This window comes from Habropoda laboriosa, unplaced genomic scaffold (assembly GCF_001263275.1).
Source record: "Habropoda laboriosa isolate 0110345459 unplaced genomic scaffold, ASM126327v1 scaffold186, whole genome shotgun sequence".
In the NCBI taxonomy this organism is placed as follows: Eukaryota; Metazoa; Arthropoda; class Insecta; order Hymenoptera; family Apidae; genus Habropoda; species Habropoda laboriosa.
In genome coordinates, this window is record NW_017100427.1 from 391503 (window position 1) to 416316 (window position 24814).

Here is a 24814-nt window from a genome sequence, read left to right on the forward strand (position 1 = left end):
GTTGCGGAAGAGTGCGACTCGTGATTAGTTAAGCATGAAAATGATCCTAGAAGATCTACGTAGAGGATAACTAAGAGAACCACGACTTCGATCGAGTGTCACTTTACAAACGTTCTGTTGGCATGGCCTGGATTCACGTAATTCTATCGTTAAAACGTTGCACCCTTTCACCTTGAGTTATCTTCAAATTCGACGAGAGAAAAAACGACGGTGGCTCAGTGTTGTTTTTTCGATTGCAGGACCATGACAGCGATCTGCTTCGTGTGTAACCTGCCGATCCTGAGTCATCAGGTCGGCCTGATATGGCAGGGGGGGAAAGGGGGGGGGGGGTTTTTGTATTTGATGAGGGAACAGGTTGAGGAGTCTACTTGGAAGCAACGACTCGGTAGGTGCATTGATATTTCTTAAGTTACAGAAAATTCGTGTTAAATATGTACTTAAAGTTTGAGTTGAAAATTTAAGAAGCTTAAGATTTGCAAAGTTTAAAATTTAAGTAATTTAAGATTTGCAAAATTTAAAATTTAAGAAGCTTAAGATTTGCGAAATTTAAAACTTAAGAAGCTTAAAATTTGCGAAATTTAAAATTTAAGAAACGTAAGATTTGCAAAATTTAAAATCTCAGAAACTTAAAATTTATGAAGCTTAAGATTTGCAAAGTTTAAAATTTAAGTAATTTAAGATTTGCAAAATTTAAAATTTAAGAAACGTAAGATTTGCAAAATTTAAAATCTCAGAAACTTAAAATTTATGAAGCTTAAGATTTGCAAAGTTTAAAATTTAAGTAATTTAAGATTTGCAAAATTTAAAATTTCAGAAACTTAAAATTTGCAAAATTTAAAACGCAAGTAGGTTTAAATATTTTAAACATCACATTGGCCTTAGAAAGAGAGCGAAATTTATAGAAAATACGAAATCACTATCTGTCGATGTCTGAAGAAAAATGCAATTACCTCTACCTTCCTCAGGAACCGGAAGACGTACCTCCGCGACGCAAATCACATCCACATCCCCGCCGAATGAGCCACAGGAACCTACGACGAATCAACCTCGTCGACGTTCCAGCTTGTCCCTTACGGATGTTCGAAACAAGCTGTGCCGTCGTGAAACGCTTGCAGACATCGCGAAATCATTGCCGTGGTCCAGACAAACATGGTCCAGACGAGAAAGCTCAGTCGACAGCGGGATTAAGAGTCAAGCGTCGACGAAATCGACCGGTACCACGATCAGCAACTTTAAAAATGACATTTCTAGGCTATGGGGAAGGAAGGATACGACGCTGCAGCCTCAACCGTCTCCTACAGTCATTTCTCCATCTGAGAGAGGTGCGTTGGGAAAATAGAACTTTCTTTAATAGAATCTTGCGAGAAATTTGAAGATTTGTATCACCCATGAGTAGATTTTTTCATATTTTACTGTTTAGAACATTATATTCTATAAAGTATCGTAATGGAAATACACTTCCAGCCAAAATTTTGGAATTACTTCGTAATTTACTTCAAGATTCAATCTGCTAACTCTTTACAGATTTAAAATTAATGTCCCAGAGATCAATAGCAATTTCACAAAAGTTGCCTACTACAAAGAAAGCCACAATATGACAGAGATAATTTGTTTGCAGCTAAAGGGAACAGTTGAAGATTTCTAAGTCACCTCTATTTTTTATATAGCATAATTTACAAAAATTCAACCGTGTCAGTAGACGATTTCGCTTCACTTCAGACCTAACAATATCTCCATCACTTTCCAGTGTCAAGCGACTCAAAGAGCTCTCGACGCGGTTCCGGCGAAAGCGGAAGAACCAAGAGTCCGGGCGAACGGCAGCATACTTGCAGTCATCACAGGCGCAGACAATCGCAACAGTCTGCGGACAGTGCCAGCGGCGTGATGCTCGCAAAATATTACAGTAGCGATCAAAGGCCAAGTGCTTCCAGCACTGATAGCGCGGCCAGCAATGCTGTCAGGTACATAACGGCGGTCAAACAATCGGATTTAAGCCTGTGATTTCGATTGAACGCGGAATTGTCTTTGACGGAGCTGTTACTCCAGGAGGGAATTTAATTGCCTCGTTGCCACAGACTTGAAGCAAATGATTTGCTTCGGATGGGGTCCCTGATAGAGGATTCGTACATGAATCGAGTTCATTTAGAAATTTCATTTAGGAATATCGATTATGGACGATTTACTTTATTCTTGTCTGCTCGATTATAGCAGTAAGCTTTGAGCTGACATAAATTTCTATTCAATCAGACACTCTTGTAACTTTACTTGAAAACAGTAACTCTTTCTCAAGCTTAGAAAAACAGCTGAAAATTTTTAGAAGAACTTGAGTATATTAGTCTTCACCAACTCTGCAATTTTGTAATATTCATACTTTTCAAAAATTGGAGAAAGAAGCTAAAAGTTACGTTTATATCCTCCAAAAAATGGAAGCTCTTCGTGCAGTAGTTACCTATGAAAAAAATTCTGAAGTATGGTGAATCTTCTTAAACTACACAACTTCCCTTCGTGTAACGAAGTAATCTTTTTTAGGGAACACTTGGAGACGCGCAACTCCATGGACAGAAGCGACCGATCGAGCAGTATCGAGACAAAATCCCAGCCTACGGTGGACAAAGTTCTGACGCCCACGACGACGACGACTACGTCAGTGGTTGACGGCAAGGTGCCTGTGACGAGCACCGAGGTGAAGACGTTCACCACGACGACGGTTTCATGGACTACCACGACGGTCACGACGTCGACTACATTGACCATAGACACGAAGACCGTGTCCGAGATGAAGAACCTAACTCTAGACGCGTCCATCACTCCCCCTACCATCGTGATGTCATCGGTGACACCGCCAAGTGTCTCGCCGACTGCCAGTAGGACACTTGCATTGCCCGGAACCTCGACTTCCGGCAGCTCTAGCCCCGTTGGATCACCTAACGTCAGCACACCGACGCATCCTCTGCTCGCTACCAGAAGAGATTCTACCACTCAGGTACGATTATAAGGGATTTTGGTGCATTTTGGCGGTTCGAAGAACGATTCACAGCGATTTCGAGAATTTGAATTTGAGAATTGTGAAAATGTAGTTTAGAAACTTTGGATTTGAGAATTGTGAAAATGTAAGTTAGAAAATTTGGATTTGAGAATTGTGAGAATGTAAGTTAGGTAATTTGGAGTATTGTTTCTTGAAAATATGTATAATAGCAAATTTCAAGAATAAGTGTAAGGATAGTGCAGTGGTTGAGTCGTACTACTTGCTCCAGCTTCCAGTAGTGTAGTTACAGCAATGTGGAATTTAAAGATCATGGATCCTGTTGAATTTCTTTAACACGGAGTAAGAAAACAATTTCTTTAAGCAGAGAAAATAATTGTGCTCTACGTATCAATTGCGAAATAATTTCAGTAGTAATAGGTTGTGTATAGCCAGGCACGACGAAATTTTCATCTATATTCTCAGAATACCAAAATTATCATTATCGTTGTTAGTTAGTTGTGCATCTTATGTTACTAAAATAAAATTACAAAATAAAGCAGCAAACTTTGCAAATGCAAAATGCAATTAAAAAAAAACTGAAATAAACGTAGAAAGCACAATTTGGAAAATATCATTTAAGCAGTATATATGAAGTAAAGTAGTAGCAGCAAGTGTTTGGTCAGACACGAAGTTACCCAAAGCAGAAACAGCAAACAAGTAGGAGATATTCTATCAGTAAATTATCGATTCTGTTGCAGTGTTATCAGAAAGAGAAGGAGGCTTCCCCGAACAAATTGTCGAGATTAAAACGGCAATCAGCTACCGTAGACGAGTCGACGCCACCCGCACGACGACGTGGAAGTCAGCCGACACTGTCACCGAATCCCGAAGAAAGGGGTAGAGGTAATTACTCTCACCTACAATTAACAACTATATTCTTCACCTTCTAAATCTACCAATGTAACTCCAAATATAAATATGAAAAATTACAGATCTTTGACAAAATTGTATCTATAGTTTGTACACGACATTTCATTTCAACACTTTCAAATCATTCTATCTTCCACCTTCTGCTCACATATCTCATTTCCTCTATTTTATGTTCCTGCCGTTCGTAAGATTCTTCCTTTCTTTCTTTCCCCTGAATGTGTAGTGTAAGGCACGATGTGAGAATTATTAAGAAACAATTTTTTTTGGGGATGTTCGAAGAACGGATAGCCCGTAGGGACTCGCTGAGTCCCGATTCCGCCTCGTATCCGCGACGCCGCGACTCGAGGAGCCATCTGAGCCCGGACAGGGCGGCCGATAAAAGGGATATCAGTCCTATCAGGGAGAGATCTCAACTAGCGCGGCAGTCAATCTCGATGAGTGGTCGGTCGCCACCGAGGTACCTACATTTTATCGATTTCCACGGCGCGGTATCTGCTGGTAATGTCGCTCCAACGATAGAAAGCACTATGGCTGTGCGATTGGCCGATGAAGTTCAAGCGCATGCTTTTGAAAATTTTAGGTTTTTAATTTGAAAATAGAAATACTTCACTCTTCTTTCATAGCTTTCTTTCTTTTTCTTTGTAATTTTTTTTTAAATTCGTGAGTTAAAGAATTTTTTATTTTGAATGCTATGGATTTCAGTTCAAGTGTGATAGAGTAAATTTAAATAAAAATTCTTTAGCTGGAATAGTTGTTATATATTTTTGTTTCTCTTCACGGCTGACTAGATTTTATTATCAGAGACGTAATAAGTCACATGGAAAGTATTAACTATGTCCTCTACCCCTTTTTTTACAAATTTCACTAATTTTTGAAATAATTGCATATTTCAAATTATTAAAAATTCTTTATTATACTGTCGATCAACTTTTGTCTTTTCGAAGGATTTTTTCAATGATACAGTAAATACACAGGATGTCCATAAAATCTCGATCCATTTTAGCGAATATCGTTGATATTTTCGAAACAAGCTTTATTCAATTACTGAGCACACTTAGCAAAAGTAAATTAATACAATTAAACACGACCTCCTTGCATTTCAAAGCACTGCTGCTGCTATTTAAACGTAGATCGAGAAACTGTCCGCAACATGTCCGGTCTTATTTTCTATCGTCGTTCTAATCCGATTTTTCAGGTTTCAAAGGTCATTCACCTTATTTCTGTACACCTTAGATTCGATGAATCCCCAAGCGGTGCCCAAAATCTTTGCGATCCTCGGCCTATCTATCTGTTGAAACACGACAGTGTCAAAAATTCCATCAAAATATATTTTCGTTAAAATGGATCGAGACTTTATGGACACCCTGTATTTTCAAGAACTACTGTAAGTTGTACCACCTTACCATCCTTTTACAATCAAAGAAAAAATAAACACGTTCTTTTTTTAAAAGATTTCTTTCTCTCGAGTATATATCCACGTTTCTTCTTTGTCTCTCAAATTTGTCGCTTCGAAAACGACAGAATTGAACAGAGATTGCGTGTTGCAGATCACCGGATGGCTCTTCATGTTCCTCGAGAGACCCAAGCCCGTGTGCTTGTACAGGAGAGGGCATGCCAGCACCGATAATAACACAATCGACCACGAAAGAAATCTTGATCGCACGTGGTTTTCGACGACAGAGCACCACGGAGGAAATGATGAGATGTCGAAATTTTCGAAGGCAGAGCTCTCAAAGTGAAGAGGCGGTCAGTTTCTTACGAATATTAAACACACCACAGTTACGATTTTCGTTAAGAAACATTCAGGTACATTCGACTCATCATATTCCGATGGTACTGTTTCTAAACGTTTCTTCTTCTTTTGCTGCTCATTAGGTTCAAAGATATCGAGGTAGAAGAGATAGTTCTGCTCAAATCACCGATGGAACCTTAGCCACGATGACTGTCGAAATATCGAACACCTTTTTCGACAGCAGCACGCAAACTGGTGAGTTGTGAATTTCGTGATCATTTATTGTATACAGGGTGAGCATGTGTGAAACGAGCCATCTAATTATCTTCTTAGCTATGGTGGTAGAACGTTTTTATGTGTAATTTAAATGGCTTCAAAAATTTTTCTCCTCTTCTTAAAGTCACCTATGTTTTCTTCTACTGTATTTTTTTTTTCTGTAATATTTTAAATCAATTGTGAAACTTTGTTTCACTTTTTCCCATTTTGTTCATTAAAAAAGTTTTTCTTCCATCTTAGACACCCTTTGGAACCATTTAAATTACTCACAAAACTGTTCTCGTACCATCGTAGTTAGAGAAAATAATTAGGTCGCCTGTTTTATGCAGTCCACTCTGTATACAAATCATAGTTCCAAACACTGCAGCGCAAAATAAAAGTATTTCTATTCTGCATCTCGAAAACACAAAGAATCCTTTTATACACACGTCTAATTCGTTTCATATTTCCCGCTGCATTCTAAGTAGTATTGCCTGTATATAGTCAGACGCACGCGCTCCACTTGAAGCTCGTTATTAGCTCCATTAAACGAAGAATTAATTTTTCTTTTCGATAAATAAAGCACTTCATAATTCAGTGAAAAAGTAAAGCATAATTGTATTATCCATGAGTTAATGACTATCAACATTTCATTTCAATTTCACACTCATCCTTCGGTAGAACTTTCATTATCTGAAGAATAGGTGTATTTATGTTTGCATAAATCCGACGAACGAAAGTGTACTAACTAACCACACTCTCATTCTCCGCAATTCTCTATATTCCCCACAAATTTTCGCACCGACGCACGACAAAAATTAATTCCCGAATTAAAACGCCCACTAAGAAAAAAAAAAAAAAGAAAGAAAAATTCTTATCCACCTAAAAATCGTCGCACACAGAATTTCTCCATTTCCTCGACGCTGAATCTTCCATCATCACCAGCGCAATTCCCAAAGATATTAGAATTAATAAAAAAACCCACGAAAGGCCTGAAGAAGTTCACGAAGCCATCACCGTCCCTCTAATCCAATCAAATTCCGCGCCCTCGAGATGCCTCGAGTCGGCCTCGAATCGAATCACGGCATGCGCGCCCTGGTAACGCGTCCTGCCGGCGTCGCGACGCCGTGCAGCGTCTCCGTGGACGCAGGCGTGTTGTCATCGCTCCTAGTTCCCACGGTGTGACACTTGGGTGCATGACAGTCGATAGCCAGCCGAAGAGGAAACCAGCCTCGAAGAGCTTGCCGAGCGTGTGCGTGGTTCTTCTCGCGTCGAGACGCGTTTCCTGGCGTATCCTGTCCTTCCGTAGGAACCACAGTCATCCTCGTCACGACTGGACACGAGGAACGAGCTGTGTGCTCTCAGTAATCACGACGCCTACTAGACCTCTCTGATCACGGATCGGCTTGTTGTCTTGATCGACGATCGAACCAGTGTGTTCCTACAGGATCGACGTTGCTTGGATCAGACTTGTACGGACGTGAGAGAAAGAAACCAACATCGTGAACATCCTCCTCCGAACAGTGTGCGTTTCTCTCCCCCCCCCCCCCGGAAAAAGTGTCTCGTGTTGACAGTTCTCCTCCTTCGTTCCATCTACCCCGAGGATCACCTGTTTCTCTCTGAAACATGTTTACCTGCACGACGAGTCTACTACCGTGAACAACAGCCTGTCTATCTCGCAAGCAGCGAAATCCCTCTAGAGGATCCAGCTGTTCTAATTCGCCCGTACGACGGAGCTTTGATTTTCCATTAGGACGACATGGGTGGTGCCCATCGAGCAATGATCGAAGGATCGTCGCTACGTGGATCGATCGAACTATAGGACACCTCGAAGCATGTCCAACCGCAGGACTCGCCCTTGCCAGCGTGTCCTTGGTAAACCAGCTACCACCGAGCCAGTGTCTGACCAGTGACAGGACGCAACCACTTGTGGCGGTGTGTGACGGATATCGGTTTGTCACGAGTAGTTGGATGCCGGCCAGAAACTTGGTGTGCATATTCGTCTGGCCATTCATCTCCTCGACGTCTGCGTGAATTTTCATGGATCTTCGATGATCTCGAATTTAGTCGTCGGAGCTGTTGTTGTGCGCGCGTTTCACGGATGTTTGCCTCGCGTTCGCGGTGTGTTCGTGTGACATGTGACACGGAAGGAGGCTAAGTGTGTGGTGTTAGTGTGATGGGAAAAAGGACTCGTCGCGTTGACGAAGGATTCTGTCTGACCAGCGACGGGATGAGGTTGCCGCCTTTCGTCGAGCTGACGCTTCGTCGGAGGTAGGACGTTTCGTAGTGTCGTGTCTGTACCATTTTTTACATCTCACTTTGTTCGTGTTTTCTTTTTTTTCTTTTGGAATTATTTCGGTAGTATTTTCTCTGTGTTTCGTGTCGTTAGGAGGAAGAAACGTAGGGTGAATATTATTAGGAGAAAAATGCGGCGTATGTAGGTTCGTAACGCGGATTTTACGAGGCCCGTGGTTAGCCGAGCGAAGAAACGGCGCTCGTTAGAACGCTTTTATTGTTCAGTCATGTCCGAGCTTTGCCTCCCGCGTTCAAACTCGTCCTGGCGACCATGTGCATTATAATCGCGGGAATCAGTCCGCTTCGTGACTTTTATGGATCACCGTGATCGGTGTTGGACGCGTTTATCGCGCGATCTTTCGCTCGCAAATTTTCCTTTGACTCGGTTCCAAGAGATTTTTCAGCGTGTAGGTTGGTTGTTTCTTGCTGGGGTTAATTGGGAGACGCGGTTTGTGAAAAGTTCGGATAACGATAGATTGCGGCGAAGGTTTTTATTGTACGAGAGTAGGAGTTAGGGTTGTTGTAGATACGAGAAAGATTTTATTAACACGCCACGTATGTGTGACACGACAATTTTTATGATAGATCGCGGTTATTTATGTGTGATACGTTATGCAAAACGTATAATTTGCGTATTTGATATATGGTAGATGTGCATAAGTGCAGGTATGAATTGGTACTGAAGAAGAAAAATTGGTGAAAATGTACACTCGGTGGAAAAAGTGAAGATTTGAGTCAGTAAAACAAAATTTGAAATTTAGCATATCTGTCATTTATTAAAATTTTGAATTTCACAATATCTAATTTTCACGATTCTGAAATTATACGTAAAATTATACTCAAATATCTAAATGGAAAATTCTCTATTAAAAGTTGAATTACAATTATTCCTTAATCGCGAATTTTCTAACAATTTACACATGAACAGAATACTTATAATGCAAGCAAAAATAATACGGAAGATAGTGGACGATGCTTCGCTAGATTTGTAAAAAATATCATTTTTCAAGTGTAATTATCAATGTATTTGTCAAATTATTAATTAAATTTCTGCTTTGTAGGATAATAAAAAGCAGGCGATTTTAGAAGTGTGAACTGCAACGTTCCCGATTGTTTAATTAGCGCTGACGAACCAGTCGAAGCATAAACTTTGCAATTTATTCTGCAAAAGCGAGTTTCTTGGTCATTAAATGTCGTAGAAGAGAAGAGTAATTACCGTTTGATGTTTCGTTTTATGCACTTCTCGTGTTATTGCAACTGATCTGTCTTGTTAGCTACAGCGTTAACTTTGCTGGAGTACTTTTTTCCAATTTCTTCGATGTGAAAACACATTTTTTATCGTTATAAACGCGGAGAGAAAATCCTCTTCATATTTCCTCTCATTTGAAATCGTTTTGCAAATATTACTCGATTAATATCACTGTTAAAAATATGTTCCACCGTCGTATTCATATTAATTATAATTGTACGTTTAATAGTAATAGAAATATTAATAGAAATATTATGCGATAATAAAGAAACTTGAGTTTTTATTTTACGTATGATCAATGATCGTACTAAAAGTAATATATTCCATTATAATAATTCCAATTATAAACATTACTCTTTTCCTTTGATAAAAACAAGGCTTTTTAACATATAAAACAACAAAGGAAGCTACCCTTCGTATAATACATTTGTACTTATCATTTCATTATCATACTCGACTTATCTCATTTCTTTAATATTACAGTTTAAATTGCAGTCACATGTTCATCGATTCTATTCAATTATATCGAGCAGCCACTGTAACCGAGCTCCTACTTTTGCTTACACTTCGATATCAATAATGCATATGAAATATCGTCCCTTGGGATATAATATTATAAATAATGCATTCGAAAATACGCTAGTTTGTCTTCCTGGAACATTCTTCGATCTCGAAACTGTTAAACAAAGTCACAATAATAATCGCGGAGAATAAAAAAAATAGTGAAATTAAAAAATAGTCTCACTTGCCTCCAAAAAAGCTCTTATCAAAATTACGCAAATAATCCAGTGTTACGTTAAAATCGCATTTCATTGAATTTCAATCAATAATTGCCTCGCTAATTGCAAACGTGCAAGAATTATCCACAAACCGAGGCAAAGAAAAATTGTCCTCCCTCAAAAAGCAAGAAGAAATCGCCGTTATACGACGATTAATGCCTAATTGTCTCCAAATTTCCAACTTTTCGCCGCACTACCATCACCTTCGAATTATCCATCAATTCTCCGCTATTCTGTGATTTCCGCGATTTCGTTAAATCGCACGGAAAGCAGTCGCCGTAACCGTTCACGTTTATCGGGCTCGTTTTACACGGTTGACCGACAAAAGGAGAAACTCAGTTCGTTACACGTGACGACGAGGGGAAGATGTTTCTCGCGTTCTCCGCCAGCGAGATGCCGCTCGTTATGAGAAAAAAAAAAAATAAAGGAGACGAAAGTTAGAGTAACTCGGCGCCGGAAGTCGTTACAACGCTTGCTTCTGCCGCCTCCCTGTTGCGCCAGCCTCGATTTTTCATTTTCCAACTCGCTGATACTCGCCCGCCGTGATTATCGTCGGATGAAGATTCTTCCTCCCTTCTCCGCGAGATTTTTCCTGAAAAGTTCGTCAACTACCCGCTCGTTGTCTTCTTGTCCTTCCTACTTTGTCGCGACTACACAAGGATTTTGACAATGAGTTTCTTCATTCGTGAATTTAGTTATCACAATGCTGGGAAGTTGGACAATGGAGCGTGCGGGGAGAGAATTTGACGCTTCGTGGTAAACGGAAATATTTGTCCGTTGGTTTTGCCAACTTCAAAGGCGATTCGTTAGAGTTTTGGTCCTTTTATTTTCTTCGAGTGAGGTGTATGGATGAAGTACAGTTTATTGGGAGTTTTACGGTGTAAAATGGGAGATATCTTGGAATGTTTGGCTGTGTAATCGAGAAGGAAGTTTTAGAGAGAGAAAGGAAGAGTTTTACGCATATATTAATGAAGAGAAATGGTTGAAGTGGCGATTCTGTAAAAACACTTTGCAAATGACCACTGCCATCTGCTTACAATTATTTATAAAAGAAGAAATCATTTTTTGGGACACGCAAATATATACGAGTTTGGAGAAATTTGTGGACAATCGGCATAGAATCGCCAAAAATTAGAATTAAACTTTCACACTGCTAATCTCATTGCTTCTCTGAAGTACGTGTATACAGGGTGACACATGCTAATCTATAAATGCTCTAAATAAATGTTTTGAAAATTGCGTTGAATTTGGAAAGCTGTTTTCGGAAAATTAAAGAAGGTGAAGGGGTCAGTTGGACTTTTTTTTTTTTACTGAATGATAAAGTGTAACGAGACAAGTTCAGCGACCCCACACATTACGTGATTTTGCTGAAAAATTTAAAAATACCCCAAAATAATCTCCCAGAAGCAAATTCTGTAATGCAACATACTTTACCAAGTACATACATATAACATAGTACAAATTCAAACGAGTCATCCTGTATTATGCATACCTTCAACCTCCCTCATCCTGCCAAAAACAAAAAAGAACTATTCCCTACGAAAGATCAAGAACGAAACGCAACCAACAAACGTCACATTCATAACCCACCGTTCACCAAACCTTCCCTTATCAAATAAATTCCCGGTGACACTACACGTAGCTCAGCGAGCGTACTTCCATTATCAATGCCGACTCATCGTTATTCCTCGCGCGATACTTCCCCTCTCGAACCGAACACAGCCTCTCTCGCCGTAGCCCATCGTCGTTCCTCCATTTCATTCCTACCGAACGAGGGGGGAAACAAGAGCAGGAAAGAGGGTGGGAAAAAAAGGAATTGGCCTTAATTCGCGGGCAGCAGCAGACTAACACAATCCTCCCGCAGTTCGCGGCTCCATTTCGAAATTGCATCAGGGACTGCTCCCGCATTCTCCTGCCTGAGCGCGGAATAATAAGGCGAAACACACACACACACACACACACAATCCCCTTCCTCAGCCAATCCCATCGTCCTTTTTCTCTTCCTCGTAACACCATGGACACAACCTGGTTTTGCGCTTCTTCCTGCCGCGGCGAAGCTGCTACAGGAGACAGAGGACGAAGAAACTGGAGAGGGAAAAAATCGTGGAGCACCTCCGGTCGATTCGTTTCCTTCCTCGCTCTCTCGAGCACTCGTAGACTCGAGAGTACAATGACAGGGCGTTGTAAAGGCGACGAGAACACGGAGGAAGAGGAATTGCAGGCTGACGAATGGAAATTCAATTGAACGGGGGCTCTGATCGTGTTATTCCCTAATCTAACCTCTTCCTCCCAGCGACGGACCGCTTGTCACGTCGTACTGATGGGCTTTTAATCGAAAAATGTTAATCGACCCGTGGGGTGGATACTATGGCGTGCCCACGTGGAGTTGCCGCGTTTGCGTGATCAGTTTCCCGTCAGAGACGCGGATTTATCTCGCGGTTAGAGCAGAACGAGTATTTTCCCGTGGAATAATGTTACCAGCAGCTTGGAGAGATGGAAATTCGAACTGTGGATCGTAGTGAAGAACGAGAGGAAATTTCTTACTTCGGGGGAAATCCAAGTGTCTCTTGCTGGAGGTAGATCGATGTTTCGCAGTTCATTTCTGTTTATTTTTATGAAATGGGTATTCGAGGGTGGAATTGGGTTTAGCTGTTTTTAGGGAAAAATTGAGGATAATTTTGTATGTCGCTGTTTGTACTTTGAGATAATAGTATTGAAAATATTTCAGGGAAAATGTCCATTTCAATTGCTTCCTGTGTTTAATAGTTTATTTGTGTGGATTTATGACGGTATGAGAAAAGTAGGTGCAGTGATCAAGCTGTACTACTTGCTCTAGCTTTTAGTGGTATATAGTTGTCTTATGCGAGATGTGTCACGGTTCTTGGATATTTTTATGCGTATTTCAAGAAAGTGCTACAAGGTGCAACGATAAAAACGATATACTTTCATGCAAAGAAATATCGACGACTTTAAACAAATTAAAAAAAAAAATGAACATGGAGAAAATGGTCTGTTTACAACACTCTTCTTTTAAAATCATGAAAACTGTGTTCGAAACAATTCTGATAACGTTAGAAATAAAGGAGATATTTGGATGTTTGGTTCTAGCTAAGGCATCCTGTATATTGAGCTGTACTACTGAAAGGCGTGAGATTATAGTACCTACAGTTTACATAAATCGATCGATTCTACATGTACGAACTATTAATTTTTATGTTATTGTTAAAATCTAATATTTTAAAAGATATTCCACAATTATTAAACGTTTTTCAATAACCATTATAATAAAAAATAGAATTTTAAAAAATTAGTACTAATAGTAATTCGTTTCACATTTCTATTTCGCTAATATCGCTACCAGAGTACCTTCTAAAAAGAAGTAATTTTATAAGTTCGAAAGCAACAAGAAAATCGTTCGAACGAATCCTATAGAATCGCGAGATCAAAAGTGTAAGAACGTTTTAGTGAATAAAAGTAATAAAAACAGTACCAATATGAGAATCGAAAATAAAGTTTCTATAACCTTCTGCTTACTGAAAGTTTCTTAATATTTAAAGACAGACTAAGTACGACAATTTTACCTCACTAGCAATACTACACACATTCGCAATTCTGCCAAAATTTCCTTCAATTCCAACCGACAACCAAAGAGCCTCTTCAAAATTAAAACATCGTTCCCAATTTTTCCTCACCGTTATTAACAACAATTTCTCCACAAATGTTTCGCTAAAGCTAACAGCACAGAAATAAAAATAAGCTTGAAATTCAAGGAAACAGATTATTTCCGCCGGAATAAAGTTTCCAATAATTTAATCAAACGTAAATAGATAAGATTGAAAATTCTTCCTTATTTAAATTTCGTTACGCTTACTTACCGTTCGGTAATCTAAAATGCAGACGGGGAAAAAACTGCTAATGCTGAAATGAAATCTCGACCACAGCAAACCGATATCGTTTCCATCGACTGGAACGATCGACAAATCTGCTATAATTGACTTCATCACATACCCTGCCTTCTTTTCTCCTCGCTTCTTTCGTCCGCAAGAATCGCCGAGGAATTCCGGCCGCAATAACTGCCCGAGAAATAATTATCATCTTAACGAGACGTGGCCATAATCGTCAGGATCCCGCGATTTCAGGAATTTCATTAGTTTCGATAAATTCAGCCCCGTCTAGCCTCGACTGTCTTCCGTCATTAATTCCCGACAACGCAGCCGCATTCATTACTAATTCCTATCTAACACGCCAGCTCAATTCGCCCACGATCGATCGATCCTCCGATTATCATTAGAAACGTCCTAATTACCAGGTTTCCTACTTCACGTTTTTTCCCCCCTTCTCGTCTAGGGTAATACGGCGAATCGAACTCGATCGCCTCGCGAGTCACTGGAAATAGGAATCGAGAGTGATTCGACGACTTTTAAGTGGAACGGACGATTTTGGCGAAGACGATGTTTGGAAAAGTGTGCGGGAGATATTTTGGAAAATTTTGGAATGCAATTGAAATTTCGTCCACTGGATGCTTTTCAATCACTAAATATACTGTCAAAGATTGCAATTTTTGGAATAGTGTTAAGAGATTTAATATATTTTATGAAATTTTTATATATTTTAAATATAGTAATATCTGATAAATGAATTCCGAATCGAAGGGAAAATTAGTGAAAAATTGATGTAAATAAAATACAACAGTGACTCCGGACTTTCGATTGGTAATACACGAGCTCATTTAATTTCCATTGAATCGCGTATCCATCGACCGGTCGATTCGCATTTCCATTATCGCCGCGATTTCCTTGGAATGAAATTACATTACTCAGAACTTTTTTACAATAATTATTTCTTATATTTATTCTTGCTTCTCCCACCAAAAAATATTACAGAAAAAGTCAAACGAAGAAAAATCAGTTTACAAAGGGTTAAGTTACCTAAAATTCACGAAAAGTCACATTTCTCCAAACTTTCCTTCCCCCTCAAAAATTCGCAAGTTCAAACTTAACCTTCGATTTCGAACCAATATTAACTTCCACGCATAGTCGTCATTCTCTGCAGGCATAGCGATGCATTTTTCGACGGTCGACCAAGAGGACCCTTCGCAAAGCCAGGTGACAAGCTAAAATAGCGTAAATTCACGCATAATCGCGTTCCACGAGCGTTCCCTAATCGCGTTTCTCCCGCGAATCTCCCAGGCTTCGTGGAAAAATCCAGTCGTCTCGTTTTTCACACCGGTCCCTAAGTTTTTCTTCTTCTCTTTTTTTTTACGAGCCGCGACCAGAGATCCAGCTTTCACAGATAAGCTGGATGCTTGTTGGCTCGCGCGCGGAGGGAACCGGAGCAGAGGTTAAAGCGCCGATAAACCGGGCTTACCGCGATGACGCGCGTGCTTCTGCCTCGTAACTTCTCCTTTTTCTCTGTTTTTCTTTCGTTTTCCCCCGGCAAGAAATCGCGACCAGACCGTGTCCACAACGTTGTTCCCCGTGTACCTCGGTGGCGGATTATTAAAAATAAATCTAGAAGAGTTAACCGGAGGAGAGCCTTTTGGAATGCCGGATGATGTTGGATTTCGGCTTTGAAACCTGTTACTTACAGACTCTTGCTGATAAGTCACCGGGTAAATTTAAGGCGATGGTAAATTTATATCGCGGTTATGACGTGGAGCTAGCACTTACCGATGGTTTACATTATCAACCCTTTCTTTATGGCACGCTTGAGACAAAAAGCGCTCGCTGTTTGCTGGACGAAACGGGTATTACTCAACGCTTGCATGGAAATAAAGATACTTGTGATTGAAATTATAGTCGAGTTTCTGATCACAAGAATTATTGGGGCAGTAGGATTTTCTGTTTTAGAGTAACTTGTGGAGAATGATTGAAATTAAGTTGTAATAATGAATTAAAATGTGTTTTATTTTTTTATAAAATCGATGAGAAATTCTTGTCTAGCAATTTTCATATGAACGAGTTTTCTTTTTGGATTTAGTTTAAGTCTATTAAGGCTTCGAGTGAAAGCTTTGGGGATTTGATGCTTCGACCACTGGCCTGGGTTAATTTAATGTCAACAAGTAGTTCGATGGTAGTTTGATGGATTCAATAAAGCGTAGATTGTCGTGGTGTTGATCATTGAGGTGGAAAAATATGGCAGTGGTGTTGAGTAATCCGAAAGCTTTCATGTACTTATTCTTAGTACAACAGAGAAACACAGACAATCTTCTCTCTAACTTATACTAATTATTATTAAAATAGAAAACTAAAATTCTTTCTACATTTTAAATCTTTAAAAGAGCTAAAAAAACTGTCTTCAAAATTGAATCACCTTTACAAAATACAACTAACACGATACTAAATCTCTATTCTTCTTTAGAACAATTGAAAAGCTTTCTAGGGAATAAAATGATGAATTGAGAAAATTGCATTGGAAGCTTTAGTTTAGCCTACAGGTCAACTGGAAACGATTCAACAAAAAGTGCTTCTCTATTTCCATCGATGGATTATCGAAACGAAATTTGGATGGAAGATTTCTACACACCTGATGGTTAATTAAAAATGATTTCACGAAAAAAGGGCCTACAGATCTATCAGTCTCTCCTCCAGAAAGCTCGTCAATTATGAACGACTATCTGTTACCCAAAAAGCAGAGGTTCCAATTCCATCCTATCAGATGGAAAATTATTATCGCCGCTCGAATCTCATACGTTCTAATTCCCCCCATTTCCGTCCCCTGTTTCGCCAGTAGCGCTTTTCACGGGCTATAGCTCCCGATGGCTGTAACGGGATAAGTTTCGTTGTTTATACCACCAACTTTTCACGACAATAGTCACGGCCATGGAACTTACGATTATTTTCCGGTCCTCTTTGTTGAACGAGCCCGCCTTTAAAAGTCCCGGCCGAGGTGGCGGCGATAAAGCGTATTCTCCTTTTCCTTCCTCCTTCGAGGAAGAGAAGAGAGAGAGAAAAAAGAGGGGAAAAGAGTAGCCGGTGGCTTCGAAAGCAACGCGAGACTATCCGGCAAACCTTTACGAGTGTCATGTTTATGGAGGAAGGCGTAGTATCGAGATTCGCGAAGAAAACAGCCAGGACAATTTACGAGAACGATATTAAAATTGTCTGGTTTGCTTCCCCGGTGGATGTTTCCTTGAATTACGTTTTATTATCCCCGCCGGGAATCTTAATTAATCGGGCTTTGCCGCGCGCCTTTTGCAAGTTTCGAACTTTATCTCGTTTATCACGCCCCGAATCAGCACGTAAAGTTCACTTCCTGCTTACAAGAGCGTTAACCCTTCAGCTGAGGCGTGTGTGTGTGTGTAGAGTCTGTGCAGAGAAATGAAAGAATGTGTGCGAGAAGAGGCGAGATACAGCGACTCGTGTGATACTTCATTTTGTTCTAATGGTCGTATCGATTAAATTAGGGTCTTCAGATAGTTGGAGCTTTGCTTGAACAATTTCCTGTTACATGTAGCGAGCTTTTTACAGTTTCAGAGAAACGTTTCCTGTTTCGCACGAAAAACGAAGGAAGATTTGGGTCATCTCTGAGTGATGACAATGATACCTAACTTTGGCATTTTTTTTTAAGGAAGTAATTGACTTTACCGAAAAATTTTCATAGGGGCTTTATTGCATTACCCTTAAGGAATGTAGAGGTATTTTTTTCATTTAGTTTGTTCGCAAAATGGCGGCGCTACAGCCGTTTTGCCGAACCTCCGTTTTCGATGGGGTACACCCATGGCGTTGTCCCCTACTGTCACATGATTCGACAAGTTAGAAAACTGCGATCTCGAGTCCTACCATCCTGCTCTTCCTTTCCTTTCTCGAGTTTCACACAACTGTCGGAATATTTTTCTCATCTAAATCACCACTCGCTTCCTTATCGGCCCTCCGACGCTGGAAATTACCGCTTGGCGTAATAAAAATGTAAATTCCTGGTCACTGGCCCGTCAGGGGACTCGCAAAGAGGGTAACACGCCGCGTGGAACGACTGAATCGCGAGCGTGCGTGCAATTAGACGTTCCAGCGGTCACGAAAACGCGCCGCGACGCCGGTGCCACGACGACCGGCCTCTCTTTCTCCGTGGTATCAAAATTCCACGCTCGACACGCGCTGGAATTCTTTATGGTCCCCACGGCAGCGTCACGAGAGAATGAAGGAGAGACCACACCCCTCGAACCAGGGGTCGTTAAGTATAAAACACGAGAGAAAAAAAAGGAGGAAGAACGCGATCGGGGGCGCGAAAAAAAGGCCGATCGAACTGTTGTTACACTTTATATACATGTGTACACTCCCGTTCGTAAGTGTTAGGACACTTGTCGAATGTGAAGCAGACCTAGACAGACTTCAGAAAATTTTTAAGATCCGCACGTTGACGCGAAATCGAGTTCTGTTGCAGGTCGTTGAACTTGTCTCGACAGTAGCTTTCGTGCAATATGAAAACAAAATATAGCCACCAATTTTTCAAAAACGTTAAGAAAATCATTGCAAATTTAGAAAATCTTCTGGAGCAATCATATTATATAGAAAAAATAATGAAACGTTGCCTTCTATTTTTCTCACAAATCTACCACTTACGAGAAAAACGCTGGAAATTAATAGCCTGAGCACTCTAAATATTTTTACTGATTTGTCAGAGAAATGTAATTTAAATCGTATAATATTTACGAAGGGCGTCCTAATATTTACGAAAGGCAGTGTACATATATTATATTCTGTTAAGTAAGTGTCCCAATACTTATGAAGAAGAGTGTACAGTTTGCGAATAACCAGTGCCATAGCAAAAGGGTTAACGCTACTTCTAGAAGCTGATCGATGAGACATACTTGGTTGATTTTTTATTAAAATGCTTTTAGTGTAAATATGCTGTTTTTCAGACGTTTTTGCTGGTTACACGGTAACTGGGTTATTGGGGCGGGTGAGTAGGTTGCATTTTTCCGGCTATTCGGCTTCCTGAGATGTTCTTAAGAGGAACCATGCCGTGTCGCCTGATGGGGTTTCGTGGGAACTGTGGCTTTAAGTAAGAAACTTTGGCTGTACGTGTGTTTCTTCAAGAAAAAAGCAATGGCTTTTACGATAATAGAGTAAGTTCAAAAAATATATTGAAAAGTATTTTATTCTGAATAAATTAAGTAACTTTTCGCAAAATCCTTTCAATACTATGTTTGCGAAAAAAAAAAAACAGCATGAAGAAATGTGTGCATAAATTATTTCATATTTTCGATTCCAAATATCAGGTGATCGAATGATCGAAACGATAGCACTCGGAAAGAGCAAACAGATATGATATGTAAATTTATACGTCCAATGCTACCAGAATTTAATGGAATCTAGTTTAAATAAAAATTCTATACGAAACGAACGAGCAAGGTGTATTTTTTTTTTATTACCAATCCACGCGACTGGATCAATTGTGAAATTTGAAGATCGTATTACGAACGATATCTGTAAGTATTTCTCGCGCAAAAGCCTTGGTAAGTTTTACGTAAAGAATCAAAGCGAGTGTCGTTCTCAATTCACATTATTAACTTCCTCTATTCCCCAACTCCTGCAATAAACCTACTCTAATCCCTCTGCCTAGAAAGATTCTCGATCTCCATCCACTCGTGCAAAGATATCTACACCTGAAACAGTCATTTGGTAACGTTTAAGTCGTTCTTCGACTTGTTCAAAAGTTGCAAACTAAAACCTGAATACTTTTATCCTCTGCGTTTTTTTGAAGCTTTAAATTTATTTTTCTATTACGTTGGTAAATTCGACAATTAAAAATTATACGACGCTTATATATTACAGACGACATTTCTCCTAGAAGTTAATTAACAGAAAGTAACGCTAAATGAACCGATTTAACATTAAAAATTTCAAAATGCAAAGGAAGAATATTTCAATAATTTACCTACATCACAAAATAACATAAAAGAGTAACCCTTTGCTTTGCGACTTTTCCAACGCTCACACAAGACAAAATTAGTACGAGAAGTTACCTGACACAAAACCACAATTTTTTCGAGGGGTTGCTTTCACCTCTAGGACAATTTCATTGCCGAAAGAAAAATTGTGTCGTAATTAGTGTCACATTAACTACATTTCTGCGAAGTTTCAAATTTCTTTCAATTTTTAGGATTCCGAAATTTCTCTCGGTTAAACCACAATCTTCCCCACGAACATGGTCGAACGACGTGAAGCAAGGGATCGATAATTATCTACCACAACTGACAAGCGATATTTTTGCTCTTTTTCAAGAACCGTTGCCGCTGTACGACAACAATCACTACCATGAGGAATGCCTAAAATGTAACAGCTGCGGCCTGAATCTCACGGGACCCAACCAAAAGCGGGCTAGACGGTGAGCAGAAAATTCCAACGTCACAATTGAACAACATTAACCCTTTCGTTCTCGCCTACAGCCATTTACAAGTTTTGCAAAAATACAGGTTCTCTTGTCGCCTATTTTTCCCTCACTGTGCCGCTAGCGCGATTCAATCCTTCATTTCTCTTCTCTGCACACTTCCATCTGAATTCGACGAAAATTTCGAAACGACTTTACAGCCGCGATCGAAACCTAGCGAAAGGGTTAATAATAAACACGGAGACACCGGACGATTGTTATTCGGCAGTTGTTTTAATTATGCCACTTAACAGAGGGAGAAAACGTCCACCTTCTACCGCGATAAACACGCTCGTACAGAAATCCCAATGTTTATACTGGCCGCGCGTATGTCGTCGATCAACTTTCCTAATAAAATCCCACGAATTCGCGAATATACACGGTTCCGTCGTGTTTCATTTTTCGATATGAAAAAAAAAAAAAAAAAAACAGAGCCCATCCGAAACACGCGTTTCCACGTGTCAGGGTGAAACACGTCACACACGTATGGAATTGCGGATTCGGTCGATCGGAATCGCGCAGCAGCGATCGTGATTCGCGAAACGGATCGCTGCGCTCTCGCGGTGAATTCGATCGGTAGAACGAAAGTCATTTGGCATTTTTTCCTTTTTTCTCACTGCATGTGGATTCAGATAGTGCAGAATGTATGGGTGAGTATGTATGTTTATTGTATTTGGACTAATAGAAAGAGAAAGGTATATACGAACGAGTGTTGTTCAGGTTTTTCGGCAAAGGAAATTCAACGAGATGGAACACTTTGAAAATTCTCTTTATTTCTGCCTTTTCTCTTTTCTATTTCTGGATGGAATTGCGTGTGACAATTTTTATTGAAAACGTTGTGTCGTGGAAAGTTATAAATATTACAGGTAAATTTGTCAGAGTCACAGGTGTCTACGGAACGAATAAATCATTTTACGGCATACCTCGAGGGGAGGGAGGGCAAGTATTATTATTCTTCCTGCACCTAAAAGAACACACACTTTAATTCGAGCAAATGTTTCTTCGATCGTTGTATCGTTGGTGTAAGCGTGAATGAAAATAGCGGGAAAAATTGCGTTGAAAAGTTTCATATTTTTCGGATTGTTTATAAGTATTAGGACGATTATTGTGTTTTCTTGACAAAGCTCGTGTCATATATTAGTAAAAATATATAGAGTGTTCGCGCTATAAATTTCCAGCGTTTTCCTCGTAATTGACAGGACGATAAAATGTGATAAAAGTGAAAAAGAACGAAGTTTCGCCATTATTCGCAATACATTTTGCAATGGTTTTCGCGTGGTAATAATACTACGAATTTTTCTAAAAGATAGCTATAGCTTTCTCTAGATTATATGAAAATGGTTGCAAAGAAAGGTTCAACGACCTGCGATAAATACAATGTTTGCGTGCAGCATAATTGAAGATAGTGTCCTAAATGAAAATGAACATTCAGAATTTAAACTAATTTTTTTCCAGGATCAAAGTAACATTGTAACGACTATTTAGGTTCGTTTCACATAAAACGAGTGTCCTAATACTTACAAACGGTAGCGTACACAGAATACACGTTTATGGTTGATTTTCGTGTGAAATATTGCTTCTATTTATAACGCGATAAATATTCATTCCATACGAAGCAGCGTAAACTAAAGTAAGCAAAAATAAGTGAAAAGAGAGCGACATAAAACAGCATTTTTGCGAACATTACTCCAGAAAATTTATGTACTTCTTCCTCTACTCTAATCTGAAAAGTTGCACATTTTAACGAACAAAAAAAAAAAAAATATTAGCTCGAAAAGAGAAACGCCAAAGTATATACAAGAAATAACGTCGCAATCTTTACCTCATTGCAAATTCTTCCAACGTTCGGTAGCGAAGAACATTTCTGCAAAAATTCGCGCCAATGGGAAATATCGAAGCTTCAAGTACAATATACCCAAGCTTTCTCTGTTGCGTAACAATTACAAGCTTTTCCGATGCTTCCACAATTGCGAGATAAATTCTAAACGTCCAGAATTGCCCGATACTATCGAACAGCAGCGCTTCTATCCATCGATGAACAAACTCGAGCAATAGAAGGAGAGAGAAAAGAAAGCAGCGCAGTCGCTAATTAAAGAAACCAACGCCGCTGATCGAATCTCGCCGTACAAAAGAGCGAAAGCGAAGCTTTGCATAAAAGAAAGAAAGAAAAAAAAGAAAAAGAGATGAAATCTTCCATCAAACTCGGTTACGCAGCACGTTCACACCAGTCATTAATCAGAAAAAAGCTCGATCTTAACCGAGGCCACCGGGTACATATATAGAATCGGCAGCCACTTACCCGACAAACACGAACGATCATCAATTTCCTCTGTTCTCCAGGTTCAAGAACCAAATACTTTGCGATCTTCACTTCGCTGACGTGGCGCTGATGGAGTGCTCGGACTTCATGCAGCAGTTGCGCAGCTTCAAACCACAATGTTTAGGCTGCGCAGTTGCCCGAAGGAAATCATCGACCACCTTGATCTTCCCCCTGCCGCCGCAAGCCTGTTCAGGTAGGATTCACCGGTTTTATGGATCTTCGTGTACCTTTGTAAATCGACACTTCTTTTTATTTTCTTCTTACTTTCGCCGAGAGACGTCCTTTGTTAGCCGCGAATCACGAAGTGTAAATGTTGTACTAATTTCAATTTTCTCTTTGTGAATGACTATTTGTTCGAGACTGGGTAAGAAGTGAACGATTTTTGTAATTTCTGTTTGTAAAGAAATTACCAAGTGATGGATGTAATGGTAAAGTTTCTTTGGAGAAGATTTGCAGATTTTTGCAATTTCTGTTTTCAAAGAAATTAGAAAATGGTAGATATAATGCCGAAGTTTCTTTGGAGAAGAATTGCAGATTTTTGAAATTTCCATTTCATTTTTGACAAATTACCAGAACAAACGCAGAAAAGGGAAAAATTCCACTAGTTTCGCAAAATTTCGATTTCATTGAAGAATATTTAACTTCGAAAAAGAAAATACAGTTTTCCTCGAATTACCAAATTTTTCAAATCACCGCAAATCCGACGAAAAATTGTAAACCAAACGCTGCACATCTTACAGAACATAGGAATTATTATCCTAAAATACGGAGTTTGCTTATCTACGGAAAAATCGGCAGAAATTTTCCAAGACGATCTAGCACCGATTGCCCGGAAACTAGATACACTCGATGGAAGGTAAGTAGCGGATAAATGCTCCAACGAAAAGTACAAAATATCTACTCCACGGCTCGCGGGTAAAGTGTTAAGAGACTCGAGGACATCGGATCGAGAGGAAGCGGAAGGAAAGAGACTCGGGTTGCGAACTTTTACCGGTGTACATACATATGTATGAGTCTACGGAGCTACAGGTGGTTCCCCCTACTTTGGATTATGCGCCTTTGCATACGCAGTCGGCTACGTTTGCCGTTCCGAATCCAAATCGACCGTCTCGAATTAGAGCGAGAAGGTGTGAACTTGTGCTTAACGATGGACTCTCGAACCTTGTTACACCGATACGGTACACGCTTTTAGGGGAAAATTACCGGATTCACGACTGGCTGACGAGGCAATTCAGATTGTTTGCACCGCCACGACGTTCAATTTCTTTCACCTTATCGGATTATCTCCCCGTTTTTTGTCACTCGAGACACGGAGCTTTGTTCTAGACTTAATTTCGAAGGAAATTAGCGATAAGGGTATTTCGCAATTTTTTTTGTAATACGAAAGAAACTATTCTGTAAGAATTTGTGAATTTTATTTCAGAATTATGGCACGGAAAGGTAATTTCTGTTATTTGCTTCGTTATTAATTCTGCGACGTTACTGCGATAAATAAACAAATTTGCCGTTCAACGGTATTGCAACAAGTATGTTTGAAAATATTTGAAGAAACGTGAAGTGAATACGAATGTTTCACCGATCCTCGATTCGTCGAGATAAATAAACATGTTTTGCTACATTCAGCCACTTTATCGAATACATGTACGTGTTTTGCATTCTCGAGCCGTTTGTTATTTCAAGGAAAACGTTTGTTGCCGCCCGGAAATCGTCGTTCGCTAATTTGCAGAAGTTCAGATACTCGAGGGACCTTTCGAAAAATTCCCACTTATCCCTCAAGATTTTTTAATAATAGGAAAATTAAGAAGAGAAACAACAGCACAACAATCTCGATATTCTTAAATACAATTACAAACCAAGAAAATCGTATCAAGAACATTTATCCTTCATTTCACCAGAACTCTAACGAGAAAACTTCAATACT

General features: G+C 39.6%; 1 protein-coding gene across 1 annotated transcript in view; it reads left to right on the plus strand.

Moving 5' to 3' along the window:
• Nucleotides 1-243: 243 nt before the first annotated feature.
• The window catches only part of LOC108575579, a 36054-nt gene continuing 11483 nt past the window's right edge, over nucleotides 244-24814 (plus strand). The window contains exons 1-11 of the mRNA XM_017938404.1: nucleotides 244-385; nucleotides 966-1322; nucleotides 1748-1961; nucleotides 2530-2983; nucleotides 3404-3406; nucleotides 3724-3868; nucleotides 4175-4352; nucleotides 5443-5641; nucleotides 5771-5882; nucleotides 20429-20531; nucleotides 22914-23086. Of these exons, the coding sequence (XP_017793893.1) occupies nucleotides 244-385; nucleotides 966-1322; nucleotides 1748-1961; nucleotides 2530-2983; nucleotides 3404-3406; nucleotides 3724-3868; nucleotides 4175-4352; nucleotides 5443-5641; nucleotides 5771-5882; nucleotides 20429-20531; nucleotides 22914-23086 (2080 nt within the window). The remainder of the gene's footprint in view (nucleotides 386-965; nucleotides 1323-1747; nucleotides 1962-2529; nucleotides 2984-3403; nucleotides 3407-3723; nucleotides 3869-4174; nucleotides 4353-5442; nucleotides 5642-5770; nucleotides 5883-20428; nucleotides 20532-22913; nucleotides 23087-24814) is intronic.